Below are 15,782 nucleotides of genomic sequence, written 5' to 3'. Positions count from 1 at the left end.
GTTAACCTCCCCCAGCCTGCTCTATTTGTTCTGCAGGAGAGATGGTGATTCTGGATAGGAACAGAACTTGAAAATGCAATCTGTGTGAGGCATTTGAACCCTAGCCTCCAGTGACAAATGTGGCACTTACTGATTGCCCAGCAGAGGGATGGGTAGAAGGATCTCCCACTCCTGGCACAAGAGTGATAACTTGCTTTGCTTAGAGTTGACCTCTGTTCTGCAGCCATTTTGTAACACCCCCCCCCCAAGCGTGGCATGTGTTCTTCATTGGCATTCTACTGTCCCTCCCATAACCCTGTTTTCAAGCAAATCTTCCCCTGGGGAGGCCAAATTCTGCAGCTCTGCACTCCAGAAGCATCTGCACTAGCAATGTTTGGCCAAGGAGGCGATGGGAACGGAGCTCCGTCTGTTCTCAGCATAGGCAGGCAGCAGGATAACAAAGTGTTTCATTTATGGTATTGTGAAATATGGGGGATCCTGGCCAAAACCTCCTGAATTTTGGCCAGATCACCTGTTTTTAACTAGGCAGCTGTTAAGACTTGGGTAAAAAAGTTTATCGAGGAAGAGCCTGTTCAGACATCTTCACCTAAGGCCCACTTTATTCCACTGTCGGTTTATAATTTCTTGCTGGTGCTGTTTATTTGCAAGAACATGCAAAAGCAGAAACTGATCTGTGAAGCCTGTCTGTTGGTGTTGAGGTCTGGAACATCTCCTTTTCTGTCCTTAAGTATACACAGATTCTGCATATAGGGAAGTTGAACAGGGAAATCACCTGCTTTTGCTGCAATTACGTTTTGGGGAAAAGGGGGTGGGGGCAACATACTAGTTCAGCTACGAACACTTAAGCCTGATATTCCAGTGCAGAATATGGTGCTATTGACATTTGTGTTTTCCCTGGCCAACCTGGGATCCGCCTTATCCATGGTTGTCTTACTCTTCTAACCACAGGTGCAGGTGATTGGTCATTGTAGGGCTCCTTCTACACTTTTTTATCTTTAAAAAAGCATGCTTGTTTTCTGGATTGAAATCTATGTGGTTTATAACAATGCCTGAATAATGAATTGATGGCACCCCTTTGATCTGAGTGATGAGGTGTGTACAGCCTCAAAATCTGAACCCCTTGTACTTTGCCCACCCCCCCGCCCCCTGCGCTTTAATAGCTTGGGCACTTTTGTGTCTTATATTGGGGACTGATGCTTAAACATTTGTTAAGCCCATATCCAGTGCAAAAACAATGACTTAAGTGTTGTAATCATCTGCAAATGACAAGAGAAATGGGCTAAACTGGAGGTTTGGATGTTTGTTTGCAAGCAATTGCAGCAGCAACAGTGGGAGAAGCTTGCATTGCATGAGCTTTAGTATTAAAGCACAGAATGCTTCAAACTAAAAGCATGGGGGGGGGCTGGGGGGAGAGACACCACAGTGTGTTGTCCCAAGGAGCATACAGTTGGAAAGACTGGCAGGGAACTGAGCAGGCTTTCACTGATAAGTTCAGCATCTTTTCAGTGCATCTACAGAGACTGAATACTGCAATAGATGACAAAAACACTGGGCTGCATTCTCCCAAGTTTTAAGTGAGCTTTGCTGGGTTCTTAATATCCAGTGAGGTCTTTTTTACGAGCTCACCTGTCCAAGCATCACCAAGGGAGGAGTTTGTGATACCCTGAAAGGAGAGTGAGTGCATGTGCATGAACCCAATTTCCACAATCTCTTTTCCTGGTTACCTGATTATCAACTGACCAGAGGTGACCAGACAGCCTGCTTCAAACTGAGGCTCCCCACCATGCAAATCTGGGGAGCTTCAAGACATGAACCCTCTTAAGTACTTTACAATTCTAAGTTTCCTCACAACTGGTTCTCTCCTCCCCTGGAATCAGTAGCCCTATGACCTTTTAGAGTAGTCCTTGCTCACTCTTTTTAGCCTGATGGGGTGGTGGATTTGTTTTTGCAAACTAGGTAAGATAAACTTGGGTAGACCAGACTAGCTAATTTTGCTTGTTTTTAATTCTGCATTGAGCCCTTGAGAGATGCTTTCTGCAAGAGCCGTTGGGGCTGCTTTTTATTTCAGCGAGTGGAAGTCTGCTTTGTGGATGGGGAGTTGAAGGGGAAATTCAGTCAGTGATGGAAATTGCTGCTGCTCAGGAATTCATTTGTAAAATGTAAAAAAAGGAAATAAAATCAATTTGTAAATGGATTGAAGGGAGTACCCATTTTCTTAAGAGGTGGTGATGTGGGGTGTTCTTTCATAGGGACTAGAAACTTGATTTGTACACATTAGCCCATGAAAATGAAATTTATTTAAAATTCAAATTCTCCTCTAATGTGTCTTTGGTTTGTCTTGTTTTTTAAAACTTTGCCCCGTAAGTTTAACCTGTCATTCTTCCATAGAACTTATGTGAATCTTCTGGCGTGTGTATATATGTATGTAACAATAATCTTATCTATATATTTTCCACCCTTCTGACCTTTCCAGTTCTCTGCACTGCAAAGTTTTCTTTCCATTCTAATCTCTACTTTGAATCTCCCTGCACTTCTCCTTGATTTTTAATTGGAAAAAGAAATGGCTTTGAAGTTTGTCTTTATATTAAAAAAAATGTATGTATTTTAATACACTGTACATTGTGGTGCTTCCATCCTTCTGAAGTTGACTGATTTATTTCTGGAGGGATGTCAAAAAGTGTCAGACAAACTCATCCACCGGATAGGTGGTCGGGGGGGGGGGAACCTGGAGGGCCACATTTGCTCCCCAGGCCTGAGGTTCTACACCCACTCCAGTGTGATCCAGCAGGTTGTCCCTTGTGTTGCTTGATGTGTTCAATTCACCATGTCCAATCTAGCAAAAAAACATGAAGTATAAAGGGTTGACCTGCTTTTTGGCAGCCTCTTCCCAAAATGAAACATTGGTGATGGTTTCCAGACTCTGATGCCAGCATGAAGACTGAGGGTCTAGCAAAAAATACTTACAGAAACTACCACCAAGGCCCTCTTTTTCATTGTCGTCGACTGGTCTGATCTATCACTCCAACTGTGGCTCCCAGGGCAACCCCATAACAAATCTCCAGGAAGGATGCATTTGCCCAACTTGTAGTGCAGCTTGGTGCTGATCCCTGATTCAGTAGGGAAGTTTGTGAGAGCTTTTTAAGCAGAGGGGGAGGAGAAGGGGACCCTGCACCCCTTTAAACTAACTTAAGAAAGTACCCAATTGAACTGGCAACAGAGCCCCTAAAGCAGGTGTGGGAACATGTGGACCCCAGAGGCTGGGTTGCAAATTCCACCAGCCCTTGCCAGCCTATCCAATAGTAAGGGATGATGGTAACTGCAGCCCAACCACCTTGGAAGAGCCCGACATTTCCCATCTCTCTGCCCTAAAGGGTTTATTTTATGGCTCCAGCAAGTGGTGCCACTGCGAAGGCCAAACCTGGAGAAGCTCTCTTCCATCTACCCCCACAGAGCAAAAGCTCTGGCAACTTTGCTGCATAGACACAGCCCAACGGGAAAGCTCAGCTATGTAATCTCTCCAAGCAGCTCTGCCTGCAGGGACAGGGTTGCCTGTTAGGACTGGATAGTCAACTACTGGTCCTGGCATACGTAACCATACTGGAAGTAAGAGCTTTAAGCTAAAATATGCTGGTGGGTATTTTGTTTGTTTTGCCCCCACCCTTTTCTGCCTCTGGCCCTGCCCACTACTGGAATACAGTCCCTGGAAGCATCTCTGAATTGGAACTCAGCCCTTGGGCTGAAAGAGGAGCCGTGTCTCTGCTTTAGCCAGTAAGAATTTTCCCCGGATGGTTCTCTACAATGAGGACTATAGATGAGGCGATGAGGGTTCTGAAGATGGATGGCTGTCTTAAGTACCTGCTCTTTTTAGTTGTGTTTCTTACTGTCTACCTTCTTGGTGAGTAATAAGGTCATGTCCATAACATTTTTGATGATGGGGACAGGATGGAATATGATCTTGATGTCCCTGAATCACAGTATCATATCACAGAATAGCAGGGTGGGAAGGGGCCTATAAGACCATTGAATCCAACCCCCTGCTCAGTGCAAGAATCTTAAGTTGAAGCATCCCTGACACGTGGCTATCCAGCCTCATCTTTAAGGCCTCCTGTGTGGGAGAGCCCACTACCTCCCTCAGTAATTGGTTCCACTATCGTAGTGATCCAACAGTCATTATGTTTTTCCTGATGTTCAGCTGGAATCTGGCTTCCTGTTACTTGATCCCACTATTCCGTGTCCTACACTTTGAGAAGAGATCCTGGCCCTCCTCTCTGTGACAACCTTTCAAGTACTTGAAGAGCGCTATCCTATCTCCCCTCAGTCTTCTCAAGGCTAAATATGAATGTTAAGGCTTAGCTCATTCACTGGCCATAGGCAAACGTGCCTTCTCAGTGACCTATCAGACTTCCACTTACTTTCCATGGAACTCTGTGTCTCCTATATGGCACCCTCCCACCGCCCAGTATCCGCACAATAACCTTGTGGGGTGGAGTAGGCTAGGCTGAGAACATCTGGCCCAATGTCCCTCAGTGACCTTCATGGCTGAGTTAAGTTTGCTATGCCACCTCCCACCCAAGTTCTGGTCCAGCCTTGATAGTTCCCTTAATTTAGGCTTTAAAACAAAGAAATGGCAGTTTTATTTTGGGGCAGGGAAGACAAGAAAATCAGTGTACATATGACAAAGGTAATATCTGGACATTTCAGTGAGAAGGTGATCTCCATTTTAATGTACAGAAGTATGAAACTGGCCCCTCAGTTTGCTAGTGAGTGGTGGTGAGGGAGAAAGAGAAGATTTTTGGATGTAAACTGGTGAACCTTGAACTTCGAAAGCCTCCAAAAATGTTCTAAATAACCAAAGCCACCCTTCTTGATGGGTGTTTTCCACATTTTTCCCCATCCTAAGGAGTTAAGTAAGCTTTCTGAATGCCCCTAGCATTTCACAGCAGGTTTTTTAAAATACATTCAGCTGCCAGGCCCAAAGGTTGGGCAGAAGAGAGAGAAATGAAGAGAGGCAGAGGAATGATGGAGCAAAAAAAGTTTCTAGGTAGGGGGATTCTGCAACAACAGGAAAGAACTGCACAAAACCCAGGCACTGGATGATTCAGCCAGGCTCTTTCTTTGGTGCTAAGAACAGCCACACTAGCCACTCCCAACCTGGTGCATGGTAGCTGGACTGCCAGGAGTTGTGGCCCAACACATCTGGAGGGCAGCATATCAGGGAAGGCTCTGCTATGCTGTTGCCCATGACCTGGGCACTGACTTTGGAAGGAGGGAGAGTGGAGCTAGTGCTCACACTTCCACAACAGGCACGGCCAGTCGCCGCACCCCAGAAGGTGCCAACAAGGCACGACAAAACTGCCTACAGCCTCAGATGCCAGAACCCATTCCATATCATCTTGCAGAGGACATGGGTGCACGTGTGGTAAGGCGCAGCATACCTGGCCTGTTGTTCTAGCCTCTTTGAACACAGGAGTTTGCATGCTTTATCAGACAGTGACTGATTTGCTGGTCTGTTATTTGTAAGAAACCTCTTCATATGCTCTCTGATCCAGCTGTCATGCTAGTGCAGCATTTCCCCACATCCCAGGTAGCTAAACATGCACTTTTTTGGAATTAAAATGAAAGCATACTTCACCCTTACACCTGAAATGGTTAACTTCTAGAGCAGGTAAGAATCGCCCACTCCTTCTGTTTCCGGGAGAAATCACTGAGCTGGGTGGGCCTGAGTGCAGTGACTAATGCAGAGGGCAGGTGATTCTGCTCAGCATCTCTGCTTCGGGAATGCGCCAACCACATCCGATGCAGGGAGATGGCAGTTTCACTGCCTTTGGCAGCTGACTGGTAGGAGGGGGCTGTGTAGTCTGCAGGGTTGTGTCAAGGAGCTCTCTCAAGGTGGGCATTTGGGGCACACAGGAGCTCTTAAATTTCTCTCAGTACCCTGGTTGGGAACAATCACGTTCCCTTCTTGTAACCACCTCTGTGCCTGCTCTCACTCAAAGGATGCTTGAGAAGGGAATTAAAAATCAGGAACAGTTTCAGCTTCCTTTGCTTTCACAATGTGGTGTGCGCACACACACGCTCCTGTGCGGAAAAGCAGTTTGGCGTCAGCTCAACAACTGCAGCTTCTTTAAATCAAACGTTAAAAATGACCGCCCCTGGGTACCAAGCTGTATCTGTGCAGACAAAGATTCCCCCCTAAATAAAAATGCTATGAAGATCCTCCCACAAGTTCACTGCAAAAAAAAAAAAAATTTAAAGGGAAAGTCACTTGGTCAACATGTGAGCAGTGCAGAGGCCCTGGGCCGGAGGCTGGGCGATCCAGCAGACCCCTGTGCAATTGGGGGGGGGGGTTGAAGACACCAGCCCTGGAGCCACGCCTGCCAACCGTTCAGGGTTACAGCTTCCGTGCACCCAGCTGAAAGCGGGCTTCCTCTGAGATGCCGTACTGTTCCAAGGGGTCCTGCAGCCCGAAGAGGAGACAAGGCAGAGGGTTATGGTTTGCCCCGCCAGATGGGTACAAAGTAATTACTCGCCTGCGCGTGCGCATGCCTGTCTGGCTCTTTATCTTGCACAGGACGATTAAGGCAGCAGGACTACCTACACTTACCAGGTGGGAAGCTCCATGGAACTCAGTGAGATTTACTTCCAATCACAGGAGTTGGAAAGGGAACTCAGGTGATCATCTAGTCCCACCTGCTGATCAATGCAGGCTCTGCAACGCAGCTACAGCAGCCCAGCCTCTGCTTAAAGGCCTCCAGTGGCAGCCTGTGCCACTGCTAAACAGCTTTCACTGTTAGGGAGTTCCTCCTAATGTTTCGATGAACTCTACTCCCCTGCAATTTCCACCGGTTGGTTCTAATCCTGCCCTCTGAAGCAACAGAAAACAAGTCTGCTCCATTTTCTGCCTGCCACCCCTTTTGATATTTGAAGACAGCTACCCTGTTCCCCGTAATCTTCTCTTCTCCAGGCTAAACACACCCAGCTGTTTAACCATTCCTCATAGGACTTGGTTTTCAGACCCCTCACCATCCTGGTTGCTCTTCTCTGGACACGCTCCAACTTGTCAATGCCCATCTTAAGATATAGTGCCCACAACTGGACACAGTACTCCAGATGTGGCCTGACCAGCACTGAATACAACTGAAATATTACTTCTCGTGATCTGGACGGTATGCTTCTGTTAATGGAGCCCAAGACTGCATTCGCTTTTGTAGCAGCTGGACTGCACTGCTGGCTCATCTTCAGTTTGAGATCCACTAAGGCACCTAGGTCTGTTTCACATATAACTGCTGCCAAGCCAGGTCTCCCCCATCCTATACTCATGCCTTTGCTTTGTTTTGTATGAAAATGCAAGACTTTACATTTCTACCCATTGAATTTCATTTTGGTAGTTTGAACCCAGTGTTCTAGGACAAACCATGTATCAAATCTAACTGCGAGTAACACAGGAGCTGCTGCCTGTTGTATTCAGTGCCGATTCTCACATACTATCATAAACCCCTGTGATACCTACTCAGCTGCTAGAGGAATATTATTATTTGCAAACTTTTTGTTCATGAGACTTCCGTTCTCTTTCTCCTCTCCCTCCCCCGCAATCCCTGGAAATCAGATCACTGTGGGTGGGCACACGGATGCATCTTACTTCCCCAACCCATGCATGGGCATGGGTGCACGATACCAGCGCATGTCTTCCTTCCACCCCCACCAGCCAGCCAGCGAGCCCGCTAGTTAACATTGCTGAATGCCTTCAGAATTGCAGCTGTCCTTTAACATGGGCCAGCATCAAGGGTCAACATGGTCGGGCACCTGCCAAGGGCCCACACCCCAGCAGGGTCCCACTGCCAAGAGCCCCCTGGAGTTGCTCCTCCTCTTCCCCATTGCAGCCAACTTGTTCAACAGCCTCTCACTCTTGCCCAGACAGTGGTGGTGGTGAGAAGGAGGAGCAGGAGATGCCATGGCCTGAATGCTCACTGGGCAATCTGTCTGTCAAGCTAAGAAATGGTAGCCATGATGAAAAGGAGGAAGACGACCAAGAGCAGCTGGTGACAATGGCGGTGAGAAGGGAGACTCAGTGAGGGAGGGGACCTGTTGAGGGTGTCATGCCCCAGGGTCCTCCAAAACCTGGAGCCAGCATTGTCCAGCCCCAGGCCACTGCAAGATGAAACCGTCTGCTATGCTTGCTTAAGTTTTTGAGAGCTTGTGGTCCACATCACGATGCTGTCTGCATCAGAGGTCTATAGCTCCCCCACGGGGCACTGCATGCCACCCCAAGCCTTTAAGCCACAGCGAAGAGTCTTCCTAGTTTCAGCCAGTTTCTGCCAGTATCAAAACACCCACCCACCCTTTTGCCAGAACACACCAGCAGCTGCTCACCTTTCCGGTCATCTTCTGGATCTCATTCCGATAGAAGATTAAGCTGCTTCTCATGAACTCGTAACTGCGGGTGGAAGATTAGAGCTGCTGAGGGTGGGTTGGGGGACAGACACAGAGTCAGCCACTGGATTTCTATCTAGTTGCCCTCTGACTTTACTCCAGAAACAGCTGCCGCCCACCAGCCCAAGAACAACCAGCCTGTGCCAGCATAACATAGTCATTATTACAAAAGCCTAAAGCTTTTGAAAGTGCTGCACAAAGATTAAAACAATAAGATAGTCCCTGCCCTGGATCTAATAGGCACCCTACAAAAGGAAGAAAGGGGTCCCCAAGCCCCAGAGGCCTAGCCAGCCTTACCTGGCCCTACGAAGCACCTCGATCCACTCCTGACACTGTTCCTCTGTATCACATTCAAAGTAGTACTTCCTCTCCGGTTCCTCAAGAAAACCTGCAAGCACAAGGAAACACAGTAATCATCCTGGCCTCTCCCATTCCAGTTCTTTCCCCACTGCCTTGGCTTCAAATTGCAAGATCCTTGGGGCACAGATTTCTTTGTGTTTATGTTTTGCACTTATAGCTCTGGTCAGCAATCCATTTTTAAACAGGGGCTGGATTGTGAACAGTGCAAAGGCTGAAGGGGCAGCCAACAGGGGCTCTGCCCTGACTCCCCGCTTGCAAGTCAAGATGCTAAGGGCTCTTCAACACCGATAGAAGCAAAGGCCTCCTGTCATATTATACAGTGTGCTGTTCGCTTCAAGACACTGGCATAGGGCTGTTTAACCCCTCCTTCCCAGTACAAACTGCAGATGCTTTGGCAAAGGCCTCCCTTCGTGTAGTTCATGACCCAGGCCAAGGGTTCTTTAACCCCCTGCTCCCAAGCAACAGATGGTTTGGCAAAGGCCTCACCTAATGATGCAATCTGGCCACTCATTTCAAGACATGTCCAAAGGGTTCATTAACTTTATCCTCTCTGGATTATCCCATTATATAGGGCACCTAGACAAAGATTTTTTATCTTTTTCTTGTTCTGATATGTCAGATTTTGAGAAAATTTGTACAGTTTTAGGTGACCAGAACAAATATGTTACGTACCAAGTTCTGTGACTTGCAATAGTTGCTTTTAAAATTAGACAGAATTATGTTTAATGGAAATTGTTTGACTGATTCCCCATTGTGAATTTGTTTTCTCTCTGGTTTTGCGATGACCTTTGCTTTTAAGCAAATAAAGACTGAACTGAACTCTGGCGAGCCCAGCAAGAGAGACCCTGCCAGAACAGACTCTAGCAGAAAGCACGCATGGCTCCAAGTTACGGTTGTCCTGGGACTGGAGAGCAAAAGGGAAGCCCACTCTGGCTTCTTCCATCAGGACTCAGGACCCCTGGGAGGCTGCACCCCCTGCTCCCCAGGATTGACATCAAGCCAGTTGCAGGAGCAGGGAGGAAGGAGCAGTTGCAGGGAGCTCGCTCCCCCCCCCCCGCCAGAAGGAACACCTGGCTCCAACTGACTGTTGCTTTGCTGGGACCGCAGAAGGATGGAGAAAGGGCGCTCTGGATGCATCCACCAGCCAAAGAGCCACCAACTGCTATTCAAGCAAAAACACCAGCAAAGGAAGATCAGCCCGACTCAAAGTGCCTTTAAATGCACCACTTTGTTCTAGCTTTGAAAAACTGATCTCTTTCCTCTTCTTTTTCCCTCCATTCCATTCCCTTCCCCTTGTGTATCTTGTCATTTTAGTTTGTAAGCCTGATGGCAGGGCCAGCCTCTCTCTCTCTCTCTTATTGATGAGAACCACTTTGGAAGACCAGTGTTGATCTGAAAAGGGAATACAAAATGTTGCCAATATATAAATGTTCTTTTATGTTTCTTGGCTTTGTCTACCCACGAAGCAGACAAAAGTGGAAGAATTCCGTCTGTGGATAGAAGATACCTCAAAATGGAAAGGCTTCTCTACATTTGAAAAACAAACCAACTCACTGCCAATAGAAAGCTAGCACATGAGAATTGTTCATGCAAAAAACAATATGTATTTTTCTACTTCAAGGTTGGGGGGTGGGGGTGGTTCAAGGAGCGTTCCTCAAAATGTGACATCCCTCTGGTCTGAAGTGGGGCAGTCTATTCCACCAATACATTCTCCTGCATGTGTAGACCAGGCCTGTGTGTTGGCCTGAAGACAGGATACTGGTCTAGACGGAACCTCCATGCAAAAGAAAAACAAGCCAACCTCCCTGTAAGGAAACAAGGACAAAAATCTGAAGACAAATTCTTCACTTTTGACATGGCTCTGGTTTGTAAGATGCCCTTGTCTCCCTTTCTGTTCAAGGAGCCTGTTGTGTTTCCTTTCCTGCTGAACAGACTCTACGTCAGGGGGCCCTTGCCAGGCCAACTGAGACGGGGGAGGGGGGGTTGTTTCAACAATGAAGGCTTGTTAGATGAAGAGCTGCTGCTATCTCTACAAGGCCAAGTGAAAGGATAGGGGAGAAGAGGAGCGGACCGGGCCAGGAGTGGGGAGCATAAGTGGTTTCGCTTCCTGCTGTTTTCAGCCACAAGGCGATTGGAAAGTTTGACACCTCGGCCCCCACACACATACTTACACATGTAACATAGGCAGAATTTAGGCCAAAGACAGACGCTTGCACAACTGGAATACCTGGGAACGGGGAATTGTCAAAAGAACATCAGAAAAGCTCTGCTGCATCATCAGTCCAATAGTTCATCTAGCCCAGCAGCCTGTTTCCAACAGCGGGCAGCCAGACACCTCAGGGGAAGAGCACAAGGGAGGCCCAAGTCCCTCCTCTCTCAATTGTCTTTGATGCCAAACCAAAAAGCTGTGCGTGGTTTAACTTCTCCTCATTACGAAAATGCGCCCTAAACCCCCCAGTCACTTTGGTTGTCCTTTTCGAGCTCTACAATATCCGTTTCAGGAGGGGGTGACCACACCTGCACATAGTATTCCAACTGCAGGGAATCTGCATAAGGCAGGGGTGTCGAACCTCAGGCCCGCAGGCCAAATCCGCCTGCCTGGTATCCCAATCTGGCCCTCCAGGTTTCTCCAGATGGCCATAACCCCTTTTCCTCAACCACCACTCGTTTGCTGGTCTCCCGGCTTTGGCACAATCCCCCCCCAATTCTAAAAGGTCAAAATGCTTTCCCAAAGGCTTAGCTACTGGAAGGAAGAGCTTTACGCAAAAATGTGGTGGTCTTATTTGGCCCTGCCCACCATCGGAATGTGGCCCCTGAAAGCTTCTCTGAAAAAGGTTCAACACCCCGTTATAAGGGCATGCTACTGCCAATTTTTTATTCTCCTCTCCATTTGCTGATAATCCCATGTTTCCCCCAAGCTAGCTGACATAACCCTGAGATTCCTTTTCTGGTTAGTCACTCCCAGTGCGGTCCCCACGATAAACTGGGTTACCAAGCTTCGGACAGCTGAAGCGCACTACAACTCTTGCATGGCTGGGGATGATGGGGGTTGCAATCCAAGACATCTGGAGGGCACCAGGTTGGGGAAGGCTGGTCGACCCCGACTGGCAGCAACGGCTCTCCTGCGTTTCATGTCCTTTTCCCAGCACTACCTGGAGATTCCAGGGGCTCAGCCTGGGACCTCTGGCATGCAAAGCACAGCCACTGCGCTAAGACCCTTGACTTTTAGCAAGAATTACACACTTTCGGGAGAACTCGTCTTTCTGTGTCTCCACAGCAGGCATCAATCTAGGTGAGCCTCCTGATTGTCAAGTGCCCAGCAGAGAGCAGTGACTCATGCTGCGAGGCAACGGGCAGCCTCTTTTGAAGAAAGAAAGTTCTTCTGTGCATATTGGGAGGGGTGGTGTATCAAACAAGAAACAAGGCAGAAGTGGCGCCCTCATCTTGGCCAAGTGGAGGCTGGAGGCTGGGGTAGTACAGGGACTCATTCAGAGACAGGAACCTTTAATGTACTAATTCCTCACAGCGTGCTAGCAAGGGACCTCAGTACATAGTAAAGTGCGAGCTCTCACATTCAGTAATGGCATGTGGGATGGGGGGGGATGGCCGGCGAGTAGCCTATATGGGAGATCCATGACCCAATTCCTTGGAGGGGGCGGGGGGCGGGAAGCTCCACAGCATGTGTGTGTGTGAGAGAGAGAGAGAGAGAGAGAGGCTGGGAGGGAAAGAAGGGTTACCCAACTTGAACCCTAGCAAGTACAGAGTATCTTCCCTCTTCTCTACACGTCACGAATTAAGAACCAAAACTGGACCAAAGGGGACGCATATGGACTGCAGACGACTTCACAACCCTTTTCCTCCTGGTCCTGTTCTGCTAAAAAGGCTGCAAACGTTCCAGAGAGAAGCTGCCTCTGAAATAATTCCCCCCATGCCCCCACCCCAGAGCCTCTTCCTTGAGGACTCACTGATGGAGAAGACATGTTCTTCTTCTCTGTTGATTTTGCAATGTTCCAGCAGTAAAGCACCAATAGGCTGGAGGGAGAGAAAGAGAAAGAGATTCAGACCTGCTTTCTAATTCTGATCGAGGTTTTTTAGATTATTATTTTAACCTGGCATGCTCTAACCCGTTTTCAGTTTGTATCGGAAGCCATGAGATTTTCTTTTTTATAAATGGAAAAGCACATTGAAAGTTCCTTAGATAAATCCTTAAGGGGCCAATCCTAGGCACGTAGGATTGCCTAGATGTCATCCCAGGCCATCATCAATGAGGACTGGTAACTTGAGCGGTTTTAACATCGTGCTATTTCTAGCAATGTTACTAATCCATAATGGTGATTCCTAGCAGCTGATGACCATTACCTCAGCCTCATCTGTTCGGAAATAAAAGAGAAAGTTGACGACCAGCTTCACCAGGCGCTTCTTCAATGCTGCCAAGATAACAGAAACAAAAGAAGTCATTTGACCACCCAGGTGTGTCCAGAATTAGCCCCCCATGGGATCGAGTAGCAAAGCTGAGCACCCTGCATTCCCTGCTAATTCTACTTGTGCACTAGACAACGTTGGCTGCAGTTGAAGAAAACTTGATAGCACTTTACAAAAGGTACCTGTAGCCTAGATGTGTCTTTTAATCTGCCATTAGCTTCAGCATGCCCCCATGCCACTCCCCCTCCCCACCAGGGAGAGCCAATGTGGTGTAGTGGTTAGAGTGAGGGGAGACCCAGCTTCAGACCCCATCGCAGCCACAAACCTCACTGGGTGAGCTGGGCTAGTCACTCTTTTCTTGGCCTAACCTATCTTGCAGGTTGTTGTGAGGATTAATGGGGAGGCTCCTTGGAGGAAGGGTAGGATATGAAGGCTTTTACCCTTGAAAGTGGTAAATTTATTTAAATATTTAAAACATTTTAAATAAAGAAATGAGTTAAGTCATGTAGCACTCCACTCCATATTCTAACAAATAATTAAAAACCAAACAAAAATTATTTGATTCATATCATGCTCTACAGCCATGCTCAGAGTAGCTTAAGCAGTTTTTTCTAAGCAACAGTCCTGTTGCTCAGGAGCTCAGACTCTTAAGGGCTCAATCTTATGCAAGTTTAGACAGAAAAAAGTCTTACAGCGTGGCTGGCTGGGGAATGCTGGAAGTTGCAGGGCTTTTTTCTGTCTAAACATGCATAGGATTGTGCCCTAAAGAAATCATATGGTTTGTGGGACAAAAGAGGCCAAAAAATGACATTGTGAACATAACTCAGATACCCATCCCACGGCATCAGTAAACATTCCAGAAACTTTATGGAACTGGGAGGGGAAGCAGTGTATGGGGAAACCCTGAGATAGGACAGAACTGCTTGTAGGCCTCCAAGGAAGATCTGTGGGCTGGAGGTTCCACACCCCTTCCATGAAGCCATCGCAAGGTTTAATGTGCAATGCTTGCTTGTTAAAGAGGTGCTGGAAAGTGGGCTGGGCATCAGTACCAGCTCCAGTGGTGGTGTGTGTATAATTAGACATAGATGTTTTGATTTATATATATACATATGTAAATGACCACAGAAAGGTTTAAGTCTGTTGACATAAATGTTTTGGCTCCCGCCTTCCACAGTAACAGCGTTGGAGTTTCAAACTCTCTCTCTATATGGTTCCGTCATCCTGTACTAACAGCGATCCGTTGTTGGAATGATGTCCTTTTGTAGCCAAAACAGCATCACCCTTGCATGGGAGGTAGGTACCAGCAGGCTCCGGGAAACCGCAAGATTTGCTGAAGTAGAAAAACAGCCCAGTGGGACTGAGCATGTGGGAGGCCCTCAGAATGGAGGCTGGTTTCAGGAGGAGACAGAATGGAGCGTGCTGAAAAAGGACCTGGATGGGTGGAACCCTGAACAAGAGCACACCACGGCCCAATCCGCAAATATTTGTTACAGGTCCCATGCATGTAAATTTCATAGGGCTTTATCGTAAATGGCAGTCCTACTGAGGCGGGGGAGCAGAATAAACTTCTTCGAACGAATAGCGTTTTTCTTCTTCCTCAAGGCCCTCGTCACTGCCTGCTTGCCCAGGGGGGATTTAGGAACCAGTCAAGCAGCCACAGGCCGTGCCAGGGATTGTTACACGGAACCTCTTTAAAGCCACGACGGTCTGCGTGTATTTATATGGAATTTATTTATTCCCACCCCCCCCCTTCAAGCGGGAAAGATCCCCAGGGCGGTTTACAGAGAAAATATAACAACAGGACAATAAAACGTGATCGTAATGAAGTTAGAAAGCAGTCAAAACAGGACGCCTTGACGTGAGGGACGAGGCGCCACTGAGGACTAGTGGCTCTGGTGGAGACAGTAGAGGGGCTGCCAACTTGCCCCCCCAGGTGTCGCTGTTCTGCAACTCCCACCATCCCTCACCCTTGGCTATGCTGGTTGGGTGGATGGAGTGGCAGTCCAGCAGCATCTGCGGGGCTCACAAGTTGCCCACCCCTGCAAGTGCGGAATAAAAGCCCACTCAAGTTCCTAGTCCCCAATGAGGGCGAACCAATAGGGAGGGCGGCGTCTTCCCTCAGATGACGTCACGCGGGCCGCCAACCGTCTCTCGCGCGGGTGTGACGTCACGCCGCCCTCCCCTCTCATCTCCGGCGGGTGACGTCACACGGCGCGCCTCCGGGCGCCGTGACGTCACCGCTCCTTCCCCCCCTTCTCACCGCTTCCCTTCTTGGGCGCACGCATGAGGATCTCGGCCGCCTTCTCGGCCGGCTGCCGGGAGAGCGACAGCAGCTCCCGCTCGTTGTACCGCATCGCCTCAGCCACCGGGCCACGCCCACCCCGCCCTTCTGCACTCTCCGCTCTATGGTCTTTCCCTCCAAACAGGAAGCGCCGCCGGCTCACTTCCGCCCTGGCCTCCGCGCGGACCCGGAAGCGCTCTTCGCGCCAAACTTCCGGTCGCGCCTCATTTCTATGATCGCGCTCCTTCCCCGGAACCATACAGGTCCCGCGAGCCGGAAGTGCCTCCCC

The 15,782-nt window shown here is 48.4% G+C and overlaps 1 protein-coding gene across 2 annotated transcripts; it reads right to left on the bottom strand.

The window, feature by feature from the left end:
- Nucleotides 1-4,610: 4,610 nt before the first annotated feature.
- On the bottom strand, nt 4,611-15,590 carry PLEKHJ1 (pleckstrin homology domain containing J1). 2 transcript variants are annotated; one of them, XM_084826152.1, is made up of 6 exons: nt 15,473-15,590; nt 13,150-13,217; nt 12,756-12,822; nt 8,728-8,818; nt 8,371-8,434; nt 4,611-6,457 (listed from the first exon to the last, which is right to left on the bottom strand). In XM_084826152.1, the coding sequence occupies exons 1-6, from the start codon at nt 15,564-15,566 to the stop codon at nt 6,392-6,394; spliced, it is 450 nt and encodes a 149-aa protein (XP_084682278.1). In that variant the 5' UTR covers nt 15,567-15,590; the 3' UTR covers nt 4,611-6,391. The 2 variants fall into 2 exon arrangements, with proteins under 2 accessions (XP_084682278.1, XP_084682277.1); XM_084826151.1 differs by lacking the exon at nt 4,611-6,457 and having other exon boundaries at nt 8,221-8,434.
- Between the last annotated feature and the right edge of the window lie 192 nt (nt 15,591-15,782).

This window comes from Heloderma suspectum, chromosome Z (assembly GCF_057233095.1).
Source record: "Heloderma suspectum isolate Gila_16-S chromosome Z, 16-S_ref, whole genome shotgun sequence".
In the NCBI taxonomy this organism is placed as follows: Eukaryota; Metazoa; Chordata; class Lepidosauria; order Squamata; family Helodermatidae; genus Heloderma; species Heloderma suspectum.
Note: the sequence above shows the minus strand (reverse complement) of the source record. Positions and strands in the feature narration are given on the sequence as shown.